General features: G+C 40.0%; 1 protein-coding gene across 4 annotated transcripts in view; it reads left to right on the top strand.

Moving 5' to 3' along the window:
* The window catches only part of DENND5A (DENN domain containing 5A), a 62,877-nt gene that overhangs the window by 21,409 nt on the left and 20,519 nt on the right, over positions 1-20,949 (top strand). For all 4 annotated transcript variants that reach the window (XM_071427948.1, XM_071427947.1, XM_071427950.1 and 1 more), the window contains 6 exons: positions 5,868-6,055; positions 14,591-14,908; positions 16,213-16,428; positions 17,343-17,577; positions 18,032-18,182; positions 18,813-18,906. In XM_071427948.1, the coding sequence (XP_071284049.1) occupies positions 5,868-6,055; positions 14,591-14,908; positions 16,213-16,428; positions 17,343-17,577; positions 18,032-18,182; positions 18,813-18,906 (1,202 nt within the window). The remainder of the gene's footprint in view (positions 1-5,867; positions 6,056-14,590; positions 14,909-16,212; positions 16,429-17,342; positions 17,578-18,031; positions 18,183-18,812; positions 18,907-20,949) is intronic.

Below are 20,949 nucleotides of genomic sequence, written 5' to 3'. Positions count from 1 at the left end.
TGAGCTGAAATAGCATGTTTATCAATTAGTGAGTAGTGTGGGAGTGGGATCTATTTTCTGTGTTGAAATTTGTGGATGCTGGCCTTCTTACTCCACATCCTGTTGCTCTAACACAGACTATGTGGAATTATGCCAAAAGATAATTTCTGTACTTTTTTTTTTTTGGCCCAAGCTGACTAACATTAGTCCAAACTCACCCATTCAGAATGGTGTGGTTTAAGCAGACAGCCTGCATTTTGAACACTACTTTATAGTAATGGTTAGGAAGCCTAAGAGATCCCAAGACAAATTCAGGGCTAGTCCATGGTTACTGAAATTTGTTTTCAGTGCTTACTTCCCTTGAGCTGTAACTGAAATACGTAGAACACAGCAACTATTTACAAAATATTACCTACATTTATCAGTAGCCTTCTCCAAGCATGAAATACAGATTTTATGTTGTGTGTTAAGATCTGTGCATAGACTAAAGCCAAGGATGGATCTGTGTGTACAATAGGGTGATTAAAAGTCTGTAATGCATCAGGGTGTTAAATTACAGTTGTATCATTTTATAGACACTGTGAACTGCAAGAGAAAAGCTGCACAGTAATTCAGATGCAGTCAAAAAAACTTACTGAACTCTGTAGTGGTTACTCTCTTGGATTTAAAAAACAAATTCATAGCAAATCTTGAAATATTTGTCTAGCAGTCAAGTTTCTTTTGTGGTTTCCCCTGAAATGGATTAGGCATTGCTATGTTTGAGATTCAGGGAGAGTTTCTGTGGATACCTGTGTCCCACCAGTGGAGGATTCGAACACGAGCACCCTTCATGAAGAAAGGTGTGGTGCTGTTGGCCTGTGGAGGTGTCTGAGGTTCCTGTGGAGGGTTGGCAGCTCCATGTGTCCATCACCATGTGGGAGCAGTGCTCCTGGAGCTGCCTCCAGGCATCCCCTTGTGAGTGCTCTGTTGTTCCAGGCTGGAGCTCAGCTCACTTCGGGGCTAGCCTGCTGGATTCTGGCTTCTCTTTCCAAGCCCTTTTAATAGGTTCAGCTTTCTGTCTTGGGTCCTTTCCAGGTGTCTGATCAGTGGCTAATTAAAGAGGCTTAAAATAGCCCTGGAACACTTGAGTTTCTTGTTTGCTGGCTCAGACATTTGGAGTTCAGAGGGATGAGGGATCAGTTAGGACACTTTCTGCCCACTGTTTCCCTGCCTCACCCCAAGCTTGGGCTGAGCTGGGCTGTGTTGTACATTTTACGGAGGTGTCTCATCTCTCTGTCAAGTTCTCATTTTAGTTTTTGGTTGAAAAGTCTTCCTTGAGTAGAAAAATAATTTTAGTGAATTGTTTGCTGTCTTCTGAGCCTCAGGCTTGGTGAACTGGCTGCAGCAGTGCCTTCTCAGTAATAGCAGGCAATTGTTTCTTTTTAAACATAGCTTCTCTTAAGGACTTGCTGAGGGATTTAATCTCTCTGCTTTTTTGTTCTGTTTTCTTGAGTTTTTGTTTGTTTGCCTCTGTTATTCTTTTCAACTGGAATATGGTGCTAATATATTCTCCTCTTTCTTCAGTATTGAGTAACATCTTCAGGTTGAGTAACATCTGTTTTTTGCTGTTTGTAAAGCAGGAAATATTGAATGGAGCTACAGGTGATTGTGCACTCAGTTCTAAGTGGAATCAGGGATTGCTTTACTTTGTAAAGGCTTTTTCATGTTCTTGCATGCACACCACTGTGAGTCTAGGTTGTGCTTCAGAATATAAATACTGAGTTTTTAAATGTCCTGTGAGTTTGTTCAACCCAAGACAGCTGAGGTGACTGAGAAATTTCTTGTTCTCCTGGGTCAGGTGAGATTATGATACTCATTGAGTGGATTTAGATTTAGAACAGTACATGTCAGGATCAGCAGATTTGTAAGATTTACTTGGAAAAATACCCCAAAAACAAACACACACAAAATAATGAAAGACCACCAAAATAAAAACCAAACCCCAAACCTCTTGGAGGTCTGGTGGAACTAGATCATCTTGAGGTCCCTTTCAACCCAAACCTTTTCATAATTATATGTCTCTCTGAATTTGTTGCCAAGTGCAATCCTTTTGGAAACAAATTATTTTAGTGTTTTAAGTTTCAGTCAGTCCTTGGAGTAGGAGTAACTTCACTTGGCAGTAAAAGTGTTTTGGTTTAAGATTCCTTTGACATGTTTCTGACTTGATGCTTCTGGAAATTCTTCTTTTGTCCCACTATGCTGGCAGAGCCTTGTGTATTTTGGATTGCTGGAAGCCAAGTGCAGGGAATGAATGCCTCAATTGGATTGTCCTGTTGAGAGACCTGTCTACCATTTGGAGAAGTGCCAGAGAGGGAGGAATTTGAGGATGCTGCTAGTGCTGAGGAACTCTGGAAATAGTCAGTGGTGCTGGAGGCCTGTGGGAAGTGCCCTTGCCAGATACTCTGTGGGAGCTGGTTTGCATTCCTGCAATTGATGTTGCTCTTGTAACTGTGAAATAGACTTATTCCTTATCTCAGAGAGCACCTAGAGCTCTTCTGAAAAGTGTGTACTGAGTTAAGACAGCTGTGAAATCTGCTTGGAGGTAATTTTTCTAAACAGCTAGAAACAAAAAATGGAGAAATGTAATGCACTGCTGCCACAGACTGTGCTCTAGGACAGTTTTATTTTCTGGGTGGCAGCTGTCTGCTGCCATGTTACAGTACAAATAAGGGTTTCTTTCTGCTCTGCCTTTGAATCTCTCCTCCTCATCTTTGTTCATTTGTTTAAAATAATGTTCATTCTGGAGATTTAAGGTATTAATGTCTTTGCAGTATTACTCTGTGCTGCCTAGCTCTGATCTCTTGCATAGGACAGTCTGGTTATGCCTCCAGCATTGAGGAACCTTTCCCTCTATCAGACACACAACAGGAGATACTGCACCCCACTGCTTCTGCTAACCACAGCTGGCTCTTACTGCAGCTACAGGGCTTTTTGATGTGCCTTGTGAGTGACTTGACAAATACAACAGCATTTCATTGTGATCCATGAAGTAGGAAGATTAAAAGGAAAAAGTGTTCCAAAATGTGATGGTATAATTGTTTTAAATTTGGCTGAGTCAGAGGATTTCTGTGGGCACTTGACAGACTTCTCTCTGGTAGAATGTGAAAACGGGGAGGTGGAATTATGGTTTCTAGAGCTGCCAGCTTCTTCCCATCCTGTTCCTCTTTTTCCAGGCACAGGACCTCTCTATTTATTCTTTTATTTTTTAAATCTTCTACAGATAAATATTATTGTGTAACTTCTCATACACACTTTAAGAGATAATGTATTTTATTTACAGCAGTTGGTTAGAATAACAAATCATGCTTTTTCTGTGTTCTTAAGTGGCCATATTAAAAAAAGTAGTGGATTTTCTTTTCCTTGCCCAGTGATCAGTTAAGCACTTTCCCATCTAACAGTGCCCTAGTCATATGTCATTATTTCCCCACTAGTGCTTGTGTACAATACTAGGCCAAAAGATCATGTCATTGACTCCAGAAAAAGCACATTCTGATTTCAAGGACAAGAGCAACAGCACTGCTGAAACACTTGTTCACTCTTGTAATCTTTTTGTTGTTGTTGTTTTTAAATCTTCTCTAATTCTTTGGTACAAGAATTGTGCTGCTTGCTTCTTTAAACCCAAAACTCTCTCCATACCCTCTCTGGGTAGGTATAACTTATGAAAACATAGGAGTTATTTTGGTTTATATTTTCATGCTTCTTGCCTTTGTCCTTGCCTTTTGCCAATAGCAGAATGCAGCCACTGTTACTTGCAGGCTGCAGCTGGGCAGGCCAAATCTTTGGGAGTGGTTTAAGCCATGTGGGTATCCCAGGATCAGAGAGCTGCTTTTGCAGAGCTCCCTGGCAGGAGGTGGCTGCCCACTGGATAGAAATTCTGACCTATTGATGTTACTGTATAATTAATGGGGAAGGCTGATACTAAAGTTAGCCTAATGACAAAGGGAGAAGTTGTATTTAAATTATCCAGCAGGATCAGACAGGGGGTTTTGTGTAGTAGGAAAACACTGCTTCTATTTTAAGACTTGTACTTCCAGATAAACAAGCTGAATACAAACCAGCTGCAATGTTTGTGTATCTATGGGTACATTTAAAGGTCCTTTAAAAAGTGAAGAAAATAGGGTATGGAATAGAATCTTCCTCTTCCCAAAGCTTATCATTAATTCATCACTTCTTTGCAGTCAGGCTGTGATTAAAGCTGCAAACCCACATGTAGGTGTGCAGGCAGAAGCTGGTGTCCAGGCAGAGTAGGGGAGTGTTGCTGTGATGTTCATTGGTATTTCACTCCAAATAAGCCTTTGGCAAAAGCTTTAACCTGTTTAAGCTGTTCTCACCTGTTCTGGTTGAAGGGTCCTTCATGGCAGGTCTGCTGTGACAGGTAGTTCCATCAATAACCTTTTTTACCAACACTGCTTGATGTGAAGATTAAAAATCAAAAACCTAAATTGCAGAATTATGGGTGATGTTAGCAAAATCTGTGCTGAGTTCCTCTTAGGTTGTGGGGCTCTTTGCAGATCCCAAACTCTGCAACTTTTTCCCCAGACAAAATAAATCATGAATGCCAAGAATTGAATTTATTGGCCTTTCTTTTTTCTGCTGTCTGAAGTCTTGAGTGGAGGCTGGCCCAAAGATAGAATCAAAGCCATCAACTTGGGAAGTGCTCAGTTAAGCTGAATCTTTCTCCAGAGTGTTTAGAACAAATGTTATTCTTGCAGTTTCCATCTGCCCTCTGTGACTGTGTGCAACAGCTTCAGAAACCTCAGCAGCTGAGCCTGCCCATTCAGGTGTCTTTTTCAGTTTCACAGTGTCTGTAGTTGTGTGAAAGGTGAAGACCAGGCATCCCCCACACCTTAATACTCACATAGGAAGGTTACTGACTTTTTCTCTTCCTTGTATTCCCTCCACTTTCCTGGCTGGAGCTGGATGTTGTTGCAGTATCATGAAAAGGCATCCTGTGTCTCCAGTTTGTGCTGTATTTATAGCCTGACAGAAGGCAGGAATTGCCCTAGTTGTGTGAGTGTTCTATACCCTTTCCAGCCTGGCAGCTGGAAGGCAGTTGGGATGTTTCAGCAGCTGTATTGGAACACACATCTGGTGCTGCCTCCCCCTTTATGGGATTTCAAAACCCCTTGGAGATGACTCTGTAGTTACAGATGAAGGGGATGCAATGTTTGCTCAGCAGTGTGAACTTCTGTAGCCACCAGTGCTACATAAAAAGATGTCTCAGTGTGTTGCACAGGTATTTTAACACTGCTGCTAAGTTCTAGGAGGACATGAGTTGTTTTTACATTGAACTGAGGCTTTGGTTGTGCATTGCAAAGGCTAAACAAAGCTGATCCTTTTCATTTTCTGCATAGTTATTTCAGTCACACTGTTGGGTTGGCTGCTATACAGCATGCTTTATGGACATTTAAACACTCTTTGAAAAAATGTTTATCTGAGAGATACCAGATGCCTTGGGTTTCATCCAAGGCTTCCATAGAAAGCCCTGAGCACAGAGAAAAGAAATTATTTCTGAATGTGTTTCTTAGCTGATTACAATATTGCTTCTGTGTTCAGACTGGTGCTCCTGGTGACCCTGGTATAGGTAGCAGAAAGTGACTTAGCATGCATTAAGGGTTAGTTTGCTCATTTCCATATGACTTGTAGAATGACCTACTTTGGGTTGAGCTCTCTTTGTTGTTTCAGCAAAATGTGCTGGGTGTGCAGGTCTGGGTTTTCATTATGATGCCACTCAGCTAGCACTGGGTTTTGTGGTTTCTGTTTTCAAGCAACTTCTCATTTCTTTAATTTAAATTGATTTACTTAAAAGTATTTGTGAAAAAAATTTTAATTTTCTTGATGTTTTTCAGATTATCAGAGGCTGATGACAGTGGCAGAGACCATCACAGCACTAATGTTTCCATTTCAGTGGCAGCATGTGTATGTTCCTATCCTTCCAGCATCCCTCCTTCATTTTCTAGATGCTCCTGTCCCTTACCTCATGGGCTTGCACTCTAATGGACTGGATGATAGGTCTAAGCTGGAACTTCCTCAAGAGGTGAGAGGAGCTTGTCTTGATTGATTAAATACTGTCCATGACTATGAGGGAAGTGAGAAATGATCCAAAACACAGGTGCTAACTGTACAGCCATTGCCAAGTTCTTGCTGGCTCTGATTTGGGATAGGCCTTTGTTTCTTAGAGATGCTGACAAAAATTTGGTGAAAAAGATAAAGCCCTGCTTTTGAGATTTTCTGCTCTGATAGAATTCAACTGTAATTTTACAGGAACTGATGTACTGGGGTTACAGAGAGACCATTTTTGTGCTGGAAAATTAGCCTTGTAATGCTGGGAAGTGCAGTGTGAATTCCCCAGCTGTGGCCAAAAGGTTGTGGTGGTGAGTGAGAAGAGCTCAGCTGGCATCAGCACTGGGCTGGTTCCTGCTGTGTGGGCTTAGGCTGGATTTCCCTACCCTGGACTTCTCTCCTGGGGTTGGCTTGCATGGACCCAGCCTGCCAGATGTGTGCACAGAACCATTTCAGATTTTCTCCTGGAGTGCCAGCTTCAGCGTGCAGCACAATGTCAGCGTGTCCCTGGGCCACTGCTGCTGATTGGGGTGCTGCTGAGGAGCCCTGGGAGCAGCAGCCCTGGTCAGGGAGAAGGAAATGCTCTGTACAGCTCCTGCAACTCCTCCTTGGGGCTGGCACTGCCTTCAGCCTGCCTAGGGATTGTCCTTGTTTATTTGATCCCCCTGTTCAGTTCACAGCATCCTTGGGGATGTGCCCAGAGAGTGTAAGGGCTGCTTGGGAGGATCAAGGCACTACCCAGGGCAGCAGAGGAAATGTCTGACCCCTGCTTACTTGTAGGTGTAACTTTTAAGGGGTGGAACTGTGGAAATCATGGGGAACACCCTACTTAGAGGCCCTGGTAGGATTCTCTGCCTTTTTCTCTGATTCTGGGTTTTCTTCTATTGCCATTTGCATTTCTGGGAAAGCAGAAGCGTGGCAGGCCCAGGGTTTTGTGGTGATGGTGGTTTTTGTTTTCATTATCAGGCAGTGCTGCAGCATAGCTTGACACAAAAAAACCCTTCCTTTTTAGAAAAGCTGCGTGAAATTAAAGACAAGATATTTTTGTGAACCTCCAGTCTGGTCTCCATGCCAACATTGCTCTTTTTCTCAAATCCATATGCTGGTAGTTTTCATTTGTTTTTCCTGGCAAGTTTGAAGTAAAACTTTTTTTTTTTCAAACTGTTTTTTTTTTTTCTATGAAAACTCAAGTGTTTAATCTCTTGATTTCTTCATTGTCTTGCTCTTTTTTTTTTATTTTCCACTGGCATAATTAATAACAGAATATTGTATGTTCTTGCCATAAAAACAACAGTCTATTGCTTTGGTTTACTATTTTTTCAGAATTTTGGCTGTACTGACAGGCCTAATTAATATGGTTAGTACACTTTTTAGAGAGAATAGCTGATGAAATAAAATGCATGTGTGGATATGCATGTTAATATGCACCATGCATGTTTTCACTGTTACTACAAGCTTCTAAAAGACTGTCCTCCTTTTGTAAAGGGCTTCCTCATTTTAAAATCACTGTAATACTTTCAACTAAATAAACATATTTTAATTTCAAATAGACATTTCAGTTATTTAAAAGATAAATAGTTTTTGGAAGGGATTTATCAGGTTATTTTGGAGGTTTAAAGTAAGGCAGGTAATCTATTTTTAGATGTTTGAAATGAAATCCAAGTACTATTAAAAAGTGATCTGACACCTCAATGTACATTTGTTTTACAGGTAGCCTTTTATGTGAAGGTGGAGGAGTAGATTTTTGCTAGTATCTTACAGAGATGAGAATTGTCTGTAAGGGGAGGACTGACAAGGCAGAAAGCAGCAGCAACATGCCCATGTGGTGGAATTTGCTGTGAGACTTCCTTGTCCTTGTGAAGTTCCAGCTTTTCTCTTTTTATTTGAAGAGTGAGCTCTTAAAACTTTGTGCACAATGAGTTTGAGCTAGTCTGAGAAATCCCGTTGGTAGTCACTGCTGGGTAAGGTTTCTTGTGAGCTGTTGAATCCTTTGCATTGCAGGCTGGAGATGGAGCTGTGGCATAGAAACGGACTGGAGACTCCATTCTCTTAGGAAATACTAAAAAGTTATCCTGGACCAAGAGATTTGTTTATTCAAGGGGTTAAGTAGACTAGGAAGAACAGGAGCTCACTATTATTGAGGTTTTCATCGTAGGGAGTTTGCTTTAAAAAGCCCAGCTAACCAAGAAAGAAACCCAAACAAGCCCCCATAGAACAGCAAACAAAAACTGCCAAGGAACATGAATAATGTGTTGTTGTAGAACAGTAGAAGAGGACATATGGATTCCATTATTTATACTTCAATAGAGACAAATTTATCATCACTATCAGAGGGGCTATTAATATATTTAGCATTGTTTATCTCTGAAGTTTGGAATGCATGTCAACCTTTATGAACTCATCAGGGTTATATGAGGAGCTCCTCTAGGCTTCTGACATCAGAATTTTCCTCACTTGTCACAAAGGGTATACAAAGAGCTGTTCTGTCTTGTAATTTATTCTGAGTTCTGCAAAAAAATTTTTTTTCTTTGTCTTGAAACTGCCTAAGCTGCATCTGTGTTCCTAATCTATTTATGTGGATGTGTGGGACAGCTGCTGTAAAAGAAAGCAATATCAGATTTAAGCAGGGGCCAGAGAGGTGAGCTTTGAGAGAAAATCTAGTTAGTGCTTCTCAGTTGAAGGGCATTGTGGAAGAAAATAATATTGCTGTCTAGCACAGCATGGATACCTCAGTGTCACCATAGACTTCTTCATTGTGGTTTTATAATGAAGTTTTAAAAGGACTAGTTTGTCTTGCTCAAAGTGTTTTTAGGCTAATAATGTGAGAATGCTGTCTGTCCCACGTCAGTTAGGTTTGGTTTGGTCTAAGTCTTGCACACATATGCCTTAAAGCTTGTTTTGGTGGCAGCCTCCCATATTTGGGTCACATCTGGTGTTTCCAGGGGATGCTTTACCATGTGAGCATGGAAATCCAGCTGTATCCTAGAAGTTGATGCTTGTAGCAGATGATGATTAAAATCTCCAACAAAAAAGTTGTGTTAGTACAATTTTAGGTTATCCTTTGGGTACATCAGAGCAGTCCCTGATGGAGAATTCATTGAAGACCAGCAATGACCTGCAGAGCTGACTCTGTAGCCCAGTGAAACCAGGAAATGCTGAGGTTTGGTGTGCGTTGAGTTTCTTGTGGATGCCAGCAGCAGAATGCTTGTTCTCACAGGTGCTGCTGCTTTGCTGAGGGCTCTGTGTGTGCAGGAGCATCCTGGTGGTTTCCCTGGCAGCTGCACCAGGGGCTTGTGAGGAACCCAGAAGGGAAGGGAGGGCATGGGAAAAGCTGTGCCAGAATGGGGTGCTCTGTTTATCAGTGAAACTCATCAATAAAAAAAGTGTGCTTTGTTTATCAGTGAAACTCATCAATAAAAGTGGTTTTAGCAGCTTCCTCACAGATCACAAACCTAGCAAGTACTGAACTAAGATTGGGTTTTTTGATGTGTGTTTGCATTTCCTTCTAAAGAAACTTCTGCAGTGCTACAGAAATACATTTTTAACAAGCAAGTTAAACCATTTCGTGCAGCAGGATTTTCATGTGTATCTCACCACTCTAATTTAGGAGAATGGTAGAAATTGAAATCATTTTCAGTGGAAATAAGCAATGCTGAGTTTCCAGCACTGGTGAAATCAAAGTAGTACCTCATTAAAAAGCCTATTTTTAATGAAGTGATCCCAAGGGTCTTGGGCAATAGCTTTTCCTGTCAGAAAAGTTGAAAGACTTTAAAACCTAAAATGCATTTTCTCTGCTAGTATAAGGCAGATTATATATATTTCTCAGTGTTTTTATTTCAGCCATTAAAAGGATGATTCCGTGCTAAACCTGAAGAAATTCTGTGGGTTTTTATTTTTGTATGTTGTTTCAAAAGATAAGAAAGGTCTCCTGAAAAGCCTTTTTTCTTCTGATGCTAACACATTAGACCAAGATAATTATTGAAAGATAATCACTGCTTTGTATGCATTCTTAGGCTATGTGCTGCTGGTTTGATCCTTGATAATACTGCAAATTTCTTGGCAAGCCTCAGTTTTTTATTTTCTTGTACTGCAGTGTGAGCAGCCACCTGAGGAGTTTCTGAAGGCTACAGTGGCTTTGGGCTGTAAGCTGTTCTCACTCCCAAATTCTGGGCTGGCAGTGCTGACAATAAGTGCAGAAGGTGCCCACTGGCTTACAGGAGTGGCACATTATGGTGGTGTTCACAGGAGTCCCAGGATGAGGCAAGAGATGAGAATGTTGACTCCATGTTTTAGAAGGCTTGATTTATTATTTTATGATATATATTATATTAAAACTATACTAAAAGAATAGAAGAAAGGATTTCATCAGAAGGCCAGCTAAGAATAGAAAAGGAATGATAACAAAAGCTCCTGATTCTGAGAGTCCAAGCCAGCTGACTGTGATTGGCCATTAATTAGAAACAACTTTATGAGACCAATCCCAGATGCACCTGTTGCATTCCACAGCAGCACATAATCATTGTTTACATTTTGCTTCTGAGGCCTCTCAGCTTCTCAGGAGAAAAAGTCCTAAGGATTTTTCATAAAACACGTCTGTGACAGCCCAGGAGCATCCTGCAGATGGGAGGCCCTCTGGAGACCTTGCCCCAAGTCAGCCATGTGTGCACACAGCTGCACATCCATGTTCTCTGTGTGCTGGGGGCACTGGGGGGTGTTTGCAAGGTGAGGGCCAAATGCCCAAAGGTGATACAGGCTGGAGATCAGTGGGCTTCAGTCTCTCAGTGCTGTATTGGAGCAGAAGCTGAATAATTTCCTTCTGTGCCTTTGAGCAGAGCTGAAAGGAAGGATGAGAGCTTGATGCAGGCCCTGCTAGATCTGTGTGGGGCTTTGGCCCTTATGGTACCTCAGGTCAGACTAAAGAATTGCAGTTGTCTTTTGCTTTTGGGATGGATGGGTGTGCTCCAGACCCCATTAAGGCCATGGAAAGTGGTGCTGTTGGCTTCAGGGAACCAGGCATTGGCACCAGGCACACAAACACTGATTTGCTTAGATTCACATTTCTAAGGTTTGTAAGGCTTTCACCTGGACACCCTGTTACTTGGAATGCTAAAAGTTTGTGGGAAGGACAGGTTTTTAAGTTAGGATGTGACATCCTTGTTCCTTAGTGTCATGTCCCAGGAGAACCTTTTATATAGATGATGTAATGTGTCCTCTCCTGTGGCAGGCTGCTATTGAACTGAAGTGATGTTTAACTGTTTTGGGGTTTCCTTTGATCAGAAAACTGATGTGTAAGCAAGAAATAAAAGAATATGACTGTTCTAGAGACCTGAAATACCAAGTACCTAACTTAAGGATCCTCTTTCAATTAAATCTCTACTTACACATGTTGCCAAGTATCTTTTCTTTATATCATTTTAGTTTTGTGTGAGTAAAATAATAAACTGTATGCATGTAGAGAACTGTCAGCTATTTACAACCCACTCAGCCATGCTGCCCCCAGAAACAAAATAACTAAAGCCTTGTGGCCAAAGAACTCCTCTGTTTTTCTGCTTTGTGTACTTGCCCAGTTCCTAGCATGCAAAATGCTTTGCATGACCATGATTTCATAAATAATAAGTGCCTTGTAATTTTTCTTACTTTTTAAGCAGGGGAGCCCTCTCTCCTTACTGTATTCCATTCTGTTGGATCTACAGTGTGGCAGCATAGCGAGATTGACTGCTCTGGTGTCTGTCACTGATTACTTCAGATTTCATTTTCACAGAAGAATGCTGGTTTGGTACCTCTTGAAGGGCTTGTGCATGGAGATGTTTTTGCCATTTCTGTTCCCTGAGGAGCATGGCCTTTTCAGAAGTTTGTGTGCAATTCTTGAGGATGACCTCAGCTTCCCTGAGTTCAGAGAGGCTAAAGTCACTTATGGAATCTTTGCTTATGGATAGTCCTCTATCTTATATGTTATTTACCAGGCACTGGGTAACTACAGAGTGTCCCTGAAAATATTCTTTACACTCTATTTAGAGTATTGCTGCACACTGACTTTTTAAAAAATGCTTCCATATAGGCCAGTTTCTGGAAAATGTAATTACAAGCTGCATGATAAGCAATCATTGTTAGGAGCTCAGAGTATTTAAACTGTGTGTATTGCTCTTAGAGAGGAGCCCTGCAGAAGGGAAAATCACATATTGGAAGAATTAACCAGGTGTTAGCCCAGATATTTATAAGCAATTTTAGCAAACAATGAATTTGGCTTTTTCTTCCATTAGCAAGGAGTTTAATTTCAGTGTGAGGATTAGGATTTCTACATGGGTAAGGTTAATGTTTGATTTCTTTTTGGCCAAGTGCTTTGTGGCTACAACCAAGCTTATTAAGCAAGAGTGATGTTTTCTTCAGAATCTGATCCAAAAAGGAAGCAAAGTTGAATGGCATCAATTAAAGAAAGTTGTAAAAGGAAGTAATACAATTAAACTGGTTGAAGAGTTTCTTATTGAGTCTGTCTTGCCATTTTGCAGACTGCTTGAGGCAAATTCAATGCTTTTTGTTTCTCCCTCAGCACTGATTGGTAGGCATTGTGCCTGGTTTCAAAGCTTTATTTCTCTCCTGTCTTGAAATGCTTACAGTGTTTCTGACAAATACCAGCTGATTTGACTTCTGATTGTCACAGAACCATGGGTACAGTGAGAGCCTTGAAGCTCCTCAGTTGAGGTGCTTGCTTCAGATGCTGCCTTGGAGCAGTGCTGGTATTAGGGGAATTTCAGCAATCACACCTGCCCTGCATAAAAACTTTCTAAGATGCACTAGAAACTGTTGGAGAATCAATGTGTTAATTCTCTTTATTGACCTTGAATTCCTTTGCAACACCTAATTAAATTTGTGATTTAATTTCCAGTAAAGGATCTATACAAGAGATATCAAATTGTTTTATATGCTTTCCTTTGAGCATAAGAAATCAATCTCCATGTTGAAATGTTAGAACATTAGGAAATAGAGATCTGGATTTATGCTTTCCTTTGTAACTATGGGTTATATTGTAGCAGGGCATGAACTGGACTAGCTCTGTACAACCTAGTGTAATATGTCCAGTGGAATTCTGCTTTAAGAATTCTTTTTCAGTTTCAATGTTGAAGCTCAATAAGATATTTGTGTTTTAAGGAGAGTTGACAGCCTCTGTTCTATAGAAACCTGTCACAAGTACTAAATGTATATTTTCATAAGTTTACTTGAAGGAACAGGTCTTGTCAGGCACAGCTTATTCTAGTCTACCTATGGTCAGTCCCACAGAAATTCCTACCAGAACTCCTTGTAGCTCTGATTTCTGGGATCATTCACCATTCATTCCATGGGAGGTTGATATCTTCTAATTATTTATTTCCAATTAAATTGTGGTGGTGCTTCCATCCTCCTGCACTTACTGAATCACAGGGAGTAACTGGAGATATGCCAGTTCTCATAGACCTGAAAAGTGTTTTTGCTGCCAAGCTGTAGTGAGGCCTGAATTCAGGGATGGCTCCTAGAATGATGCCATGCAGTTAGGTTGGAAGTACCCCACAATCTGAGTGAAATATTTTGTATGGTGAAGGTTAAACAGAACAGAGACAGTCCATGATGATTCTGCAGTGAAGAGAAACTGAAATGTTTCCACAGAAGAGCAAAGTTACTTCTCTATTCTTAACTTTCCAGGCAGGTTTCACACATGACTGGGGTTCTTGCTCTGATGTGTGTAGTTATGTAATGTCTTGAACCCATTTGATTTTGCAATGCAGAAGCCAAAAGGGGAACCTCCCTCCTTGCCAAATAAAGAGTGAGGTAAACCTTGAAAGATGCAAAGCTTCTTTTGTTCTTGCTGTGGAAGCCACATAGGTGGTTTTTCTTTTTTTTTTTTTTTTTCCTCACCTTGGTGTTTTTTGGTGGTAAATGAGTTGGAGATTGGAACAGAAATACAGAATGGAAACTAGTTCATTTCATTTTTCCCCTTGGAAACAAACTTGCTTATTCAAACAATTGCCTTAGTTCAGGCAATTGCCTTTTGTTCCTTACAGAAAAAGAGAAGATAACTTCATTGCACTTCTGCAGTATCAGCACACCTTTTAGATTGAAATTTGCTAAATCTTTTAGAGAAATGCACTGATAAGCTAAACAACAGGCAGTCACCTGCTTACATACAAACATGTATATAATAGAATTGCATCTATCCTGTACTTGAAATTTAGCTGTACATGTATGAAAAATCACACATTTGTACCTAATTTATGTTATAATCTATTTTGTACATAGTAAATGTCTGTAAAATTGGTCTTCTTTCTCAGTTACCTCCTTAAAAGACCTGGAAATGTAAGTCTTGTGTTACATTCTTCAAAGCCAACCAACCAGTTTAATTATTGTTGTGGCAACTCTGTTTTACAAAATATCCAAACAAATGCAAATGTATTTGAATCTTTAAATAAGCACAAATGCCAAAGATTAATAATGTGCTTAGTGATGCTGTAATGGTGTCCTGTTCTAAATTAAATCCCAGGCTAACCTGTGCTTTGTGGATGTGGACAACCATTTCATTGAGCTGCCAGAAGATCTACCCCAGTTTCCAAATAAACTTGAGTTCATTCAGGAGATTTCAGAGATTCTGATGGCTTTTGGAATTCCACCTGAGGGAAACCTGCACTGCAGTGAAAGTGCCTCAAAGATGAAGAGCCTCAGAGCATGTGACCTGGTTTCTGATAAAAGAAATGGCAACATAGCAGGATCACCTCTGAATTCCTATGAGCTGCTAAAAGAAAATGAGACTATTGCAAGACTCCAAGCACTTGTTAAAAGAACAGGTGTGAGTCTGGAAAAGGTAAGATATGAAATGAACTGTACTTTCTCTGGTCCTGCAGTGGCAGATGGGCTGAAGTCATGGTCCAAAGATGCTGTGTGTCTGTCTTCACTAGAAGGAACTTTCTGTTCCTTCATGTTCTCAAACCTTGTGAGCACCTGTAGAGACAAGGACAAGCTTAGGGGAGGAAGGGAATGGGATTTAACCCTGCAGCATCTGGGAAAATCTTTGCAATCCACCAAGTGTTTCTTACCAAGATAATGTGTTTAAAAATCGCACTTTGCCTTTTTTATTCTTGGTTTTAAGATTTATTCTATATTGGCGCCACTATTTAATGAATTAAGTGGCTAAAATTGGCATCTAGATAATGCTGAAGTTTGCATCCAGTCTTGGTTTCTATAGATACCTTATACATTCTGTCTAGAATATATATTTTTTTGCTTATGTGTAATATATTGGCCATGAGGTTACTGTGATGCTTTTTTCTGGTTAATGTTGTAGAGTTTATGAGTGTCTGATTCCCAGTAAGTGGACATGCACTTGGTGATCCTGATTGGATTTTTTGAGTGATTAGAATTGTGAAACAAAAACCAAAACACACCCCTTTGTGCAAAAAATATACTACCTGAAAGAACTGGGAGCTTTTTTAGCTTTTGTGAATGGAGTGAAGACTTCCATTGTTGGTAATTCTTTTCCCCCCTATGAATTGAATATCTTAATTGTATTGTTTTTTTGATACATTTTAGCCCACATCTTAACTGAAAATGCCTTTTCTTAAAGATTACTCTGAGTTGTGTAGTGGGGAATTGTGATTTACACTGCTAATTGTGATTACACTGCTAGGCTACAGGCAGTTGGGTGCTAGCCATGCACAGCTTCTTATTACTGTGCATTTCTGACTTCATTGGAAAGCTGGTATGTGTTTAGCAGCTCTACACCTGGAGTTGTTTGACACCAGATATAGATTTGCCTAATATGCAAGTTTTTAGGGGTAGTAAGAACCTCTGAGAAGCTTATGCAGGTGATTGAAGGGTAAGAGAAAGGTAAGTCTGTGGACATGTATATGGTTGTTATTTATGCTTTTTAAATTTAAAACATATCCAATGCAGACGGTACTAAAGTAAGTTTTGGTTTATTATGAGAAATTTTCTAGGCAAAGGTTTCTGTCTGCATTTTTTTGATTTTTCCCTTTACAGTAATTATTTTTCTTTATTGAAATGTTGACTTGAAGAGTAGCAACTGAATGGCAGATGAAAATGTTGTATGCCTGGAATACCTGACAAAGCATCAATACAAATTATTTGTGTTTCTACTTACTTTTTCAGCTGGAGGTACGAGAAGAGACCAGTAGCAAAAAGGATCTTAAAATCCAGTGTGATGAAGAAGAATTCAAGATTTACCAGCTGAACATTCAGATTCGGGAAGTTTTTGCCAACCGCTTCACACAAATGTTTGCAGATTATGAAGTGTTTGTCATTCAGCCCAGTCAGGACAAGGAATCCTGGTTTACAAACAGAGAACAGATGCAAAACTTTGATAAAGTAAGTTGTAATAAAAAGGTACATTGATGTAAGAGGTAAAACAGTATTCAAACTTAAGGCTTTGTGTATTGGGCCGTCAAATGGAAAACTGTACTGTAAAAATGGTAATTTCTTCTTTAAATTTCTGTGTTCCCAAAAAAGTCACATCTTAGGTATGTGGAAAAGTATATACCAATACAGACTTAGAGAGCTAAAGATACTCTTTTAAGGATACTGTATTAAAATGCAGTTTGCCCTAGAAAAATAGCTTAGAAAGCCTGACTTCAGGGCTAACCTCCTCATTAAGATTAAATATTACAAGTGGAAACTGTTTTTTAACCAGAGGAATTGCCAAATATGTTAATGAATTAAGTCATGGCCCCAAATAATGGTTATGTGCATGTGTACCAAATGTATTCCTAACTCTTTTGTAGAGAAACATAAGACCCATCAGTTTTTTCATCAAATTTTTGCTCTGTTGTCTTTGCTGGAGATATTTGTCAGCAGGAGAGCTCACATGGGTGAAGACTGTTGCAGCACTGTCTGCTAAAATATTCATGTGATCCCCCCCAAGTTGTATGAAAAGATTCCCATTGATTTCACAAGCTGTGAGCCCAGCCAGAAGTACCAAATATGCACACCTGCAGTACTGATGGTGTGGTCTGCTGGGATCCTGTTGAAATTTTTAGGAGATGAAGGAAATGCTAAAATAACAGTGTACCAATTATTGTGCTATACAGTAGGTGATTGTCCTGATGCTGACAATTTCATACAGACTGCCTGTTTTGGGGATAGAATAGATGTGTACAATAAACCCAGGCTTTAAGTGGCACCAAAGCACTCTCATACATCCTTGATCAGAAAAATTGGTGCTTCTGGTGGATGTGTCTCCCTTTGCAGACTCCCAAACACTCTTATCTCTTCCTGTCTCTTAGGCTTCTTTCTTGTCCGACCAGCCTGAACCTTACTTGCCTTTCCTCTCGAGATTCCTGGAGACCCAAATGTTTGCATCCTTCATTGACAATAAGATTATGTGCCATGATGAAGATGACAAAGACCCTGTTTTGAGAGTTTTTGATTCCAGGGTGGATAAAATCAGGCTGCTGAACGTCAGGACACCGACTCTGCGCACATCTATGTATCAGAAATGCACAACCATCGATGAGGCTGGTAAGGGCCATGAGGCACTTGCTTGACAATTAGTGCAACTGGTCAGTGCTGGTTGTTGGAGACATTAGATTAAGTAATGATTCATGCTTTGAAACCTCAAAAAAAACCAGACCAAAATAGCAGAGATGTAGAGCTTAAACGGGGGACTAAACATTTTCTGTGATGTTGAGATGTGAAATGAAATTCATGTAAAGTAGAACTCAGATGTTTTCCTGCATGCTTTGTGCTTTTTCCTGCATGAAAGATGTCTGAGCTTAAGAAGATAAACATTTTTCTCCTTTTGGTGGCATTCTTTGATGTCAGAAACACTCTTGTACTAATGTCCCTGTTGAAATCAGTAAGCAACTTCCACCTCTTTCTTTAATTTGACATCTGCTTTTAATTGAAGATATGTGATTGTAGATACATGTCTGATTAAAACACCTTAACAAATTTAACCTTCTTACTATTTCAGAGAAATCTATTGAATTAAGGCTGGCAAAAATAGATCACACTGCAGTTCACCCACACTTGCTGGACATGAAAATTGGACAAGGGAAATATGAGCTTGGATTTTTTCCTAAGCTTCAGTCTGATGTTTTATCCACTGGCCCAGCAAGCAACAAGTGAGTAAGCTAAGGCAACAGGTGCTGAATCTTGGCAAGATCTATAGAACAGCACTAAAGCAGAGATCTTAGAAAGCAAAGTCTGTTTTAGGGTTGTTTTTTTCAAGTGGGAACAGATCAGATGATGTGGGGTGGGGTTTTTGCTATGTCTGGTTTCTCTTTTTTTTGGTTGTTTTTGTTTTTTAAATATGGACTTCTTGAAGCAAATTTACTGAAGAAAGCTCTCTTATGTTTGAGATGATCTTTTGTGTACTTGGAGTTACTTGCAATTATTGTCAATATAAAAGCAGATCCCCTTATTTGATCTAATGTAGGAACTAGCAAATATTTTAGGATATTTTCTTATAAAGACCTTGAAGGGGGAGGGGCTATGCTTAAATTGTCCTTGGAATTGTGACCAAAAAAAGGAAAAATACTGAGCAAATGTATGTGATTGAATATTCTAAGCCATTTTGGTTGCCCAATATTCCAGAGACTCTTTGTGTGTGTTTGCAGCTGCGCTTTGGCTGATGTAACTGATGTCAGCATGTTCACAATGTGTAGAATGCATAGAGTAAAGTGGAAACCTCTGATTGCCTCTGCCCTTGCCCTGCCTCCTGACACTTGGCTGATGTTATTCCCCACGTGTAGGTGGACAAAGAGGAATGCTCCTGCTCAGTGGAGACGCAAGGACAGGCAGAAGCAGCACACGGAGCACCTGCGGCTGGACAATGACCAGAGAGAGGTGAAAATTGCTCAGCTCTAGAGATGTGATTTTTTTTTTTCTTTCCTAATGGCCTGAGAAATGCTCTGCAACCTTTATGAAATGTCTAGACAGTTACTTGCAGCTCTTGTCTGCTCTCCCTTAAGTGTATTTAATACAAATGAAGTAACAGACCAAAAATACTTAATTTTCTTATTATAAGTTATGTCATTTTTGCCCCTTCTCAGGACAAAATTATTTCATCCCACATATAGGAGAGTTCTCTGAATATATAATCACAGGATTTCAAGTTGTTCTGCTGTGGTTTTTTTGTCTTTTAAAGGGGATGAGAGGGAAGAGGGTAATGAATAGTTTTCTCCATCTATTTCCCATCTCTGAATAACTTAGTGACCCCATGTTTCTTTTGTGTATTTGATGGAGGAAAGATAACCACCTCTAGAGAGGGATGAATTTCATCCTAAAATCAGGAGCATTGCCTTTTGGCCTAAGTGTCTTCTGTAAACCATAATAAAAGTATTAAGGTGACAGAGTGAGAGACAACCTCATTGCTAAGGTGAGAGTGTGAAGCCCACCCAGACTGTCACGTTTGTGGCTGCCTGTTTTTGCACAGCGCAGTCTGATGCTGATTTACCCACCTTCTGAACTGATGAACATCTCTCACCACTGCTCCTACAGCTGACACAGTTTTTCTTTGTGGTGAAGTGGTTTTGAAAGATCTGGGTGAAGTGAACTAATTACAGTACAGTTTCTGATTCATATGGTACAGACTGCAAACTGTTATACCAGGTGTTGATTTATGGGTAATTCCAAGAATAGACTGGCTCAAAATATTAGAGGGGTTTTTTTTTGGTTTACTAACGCCAGAGTTTTGCTTTTGTTTGTGTGTTGTTCATTGAAAACAATATTCTCTTGCCTTGGTAAATATCCTTAGAAAAGCTTAGTTTTGAATTTTAGTAGTCTTGTGTCTGTTAGGATAGTGTTTTGAAATTCAAGTGTGTTTGTTCAGTTCATCCTTTTATGGTAGTGATGGATTTAATTGTCTTCCTAGTGTACTCAGTTCCGGAATTTACTTACTGGTTTGTTAAAATTTTGTTGAATTATAGTGTCATCTCTGTCATCCATAACCATGTAACAGAAAAATGTCTGCATAATAAAAAACCTCTACGAGTAGTTTCTGGCTTTGACATGTTCCATATGCTCAGCTAACTCTAAAGTGCTTTTTATTAGATGTACCAGAAATGAATAGTAGTTGATTTCTAACCTCATTACTGTGCTAAACAACACAATTGTTAAAGCATGTAAACTTCTGAGCTAATTACAAAGGCAAAAATCTACCTCTGGTCTCTGGGGTGTTTTGTTTGTTTTGTTTTTAACTGATTCCTCACAAGTTCATTTCCTATGGGAGTTACTCTGTTGCAAAAGGCAAAAAGTATCTGAGGAATACTTTGAAATGCATGCTCAGCTGGGGGTACCGAGTGCCAGTGGTAATGGTGCTGCTGTTTTAGGGGTTTGTGCTGTACCTCTTGGATGATATAATGGTGCTTGAACATGGGCCCCTTCTCTGGGTGACCCTCAGACTTGCACAGTAAATTTGAGAGTGGGGAGGGAGCTCTTCTGAGATGAACACTGGGGCTCAGGCTGAGCAGGAGGTGTCAAACTGCAGCTTTGGGAGTTTTAAACTGATTGAAGCTTTGTGGCAGCCAACAAAGATCTGTGCAATGGAGACTTTTTACTTGCAAACATTTGTGCCCAGTGGAGGGCAGAGTTTACACCAATCCACTGATTTAACACCATCTTTTCTTTTTTCCTTTCAGATTCATTACTTACGAATTTATGTTTATGTTGAATGCTTGGGAGTTCTGCATTGTATTTTGTCTTCACTCTTTTCCTTTTCTGTTTTGCATGCTTGCTTTTATTACTTCATATGTCTTACCACTTTCACTTTACATCTGCTTGGCTTTTTGCTACCAACTTATCCTGCCAGCACCTGGACTTTTCCATGTCAGAGCTTCAGTTGCAGTTATGTTTAGACTGGGACCAGCATGATTGGCCCTTCATGCCCTC

Source organism: Agelaius tricolor, unplaced genomic scaffold (assembly GCF_023055355.1).
Source record: "Agelaius tricolor isolate 1412-34295 unplaced genomic scaffold, bAgeTri1.0.p SCAF_5, whole genome shotgun sequence".
In the NCBI taxonomy this organism is placed as follows: domain Eukaryota; kingdom Metazoa; phylum Chordata; class Aves; order Passeriformes; family Icteridae; genus Agelaius; species Agelaius tricolor.
The sequence above is the reverse complement of the archived record's forward strand: the minus strand, read 5'-3'. Positions and strand labels throughout refer to the sequence as shown.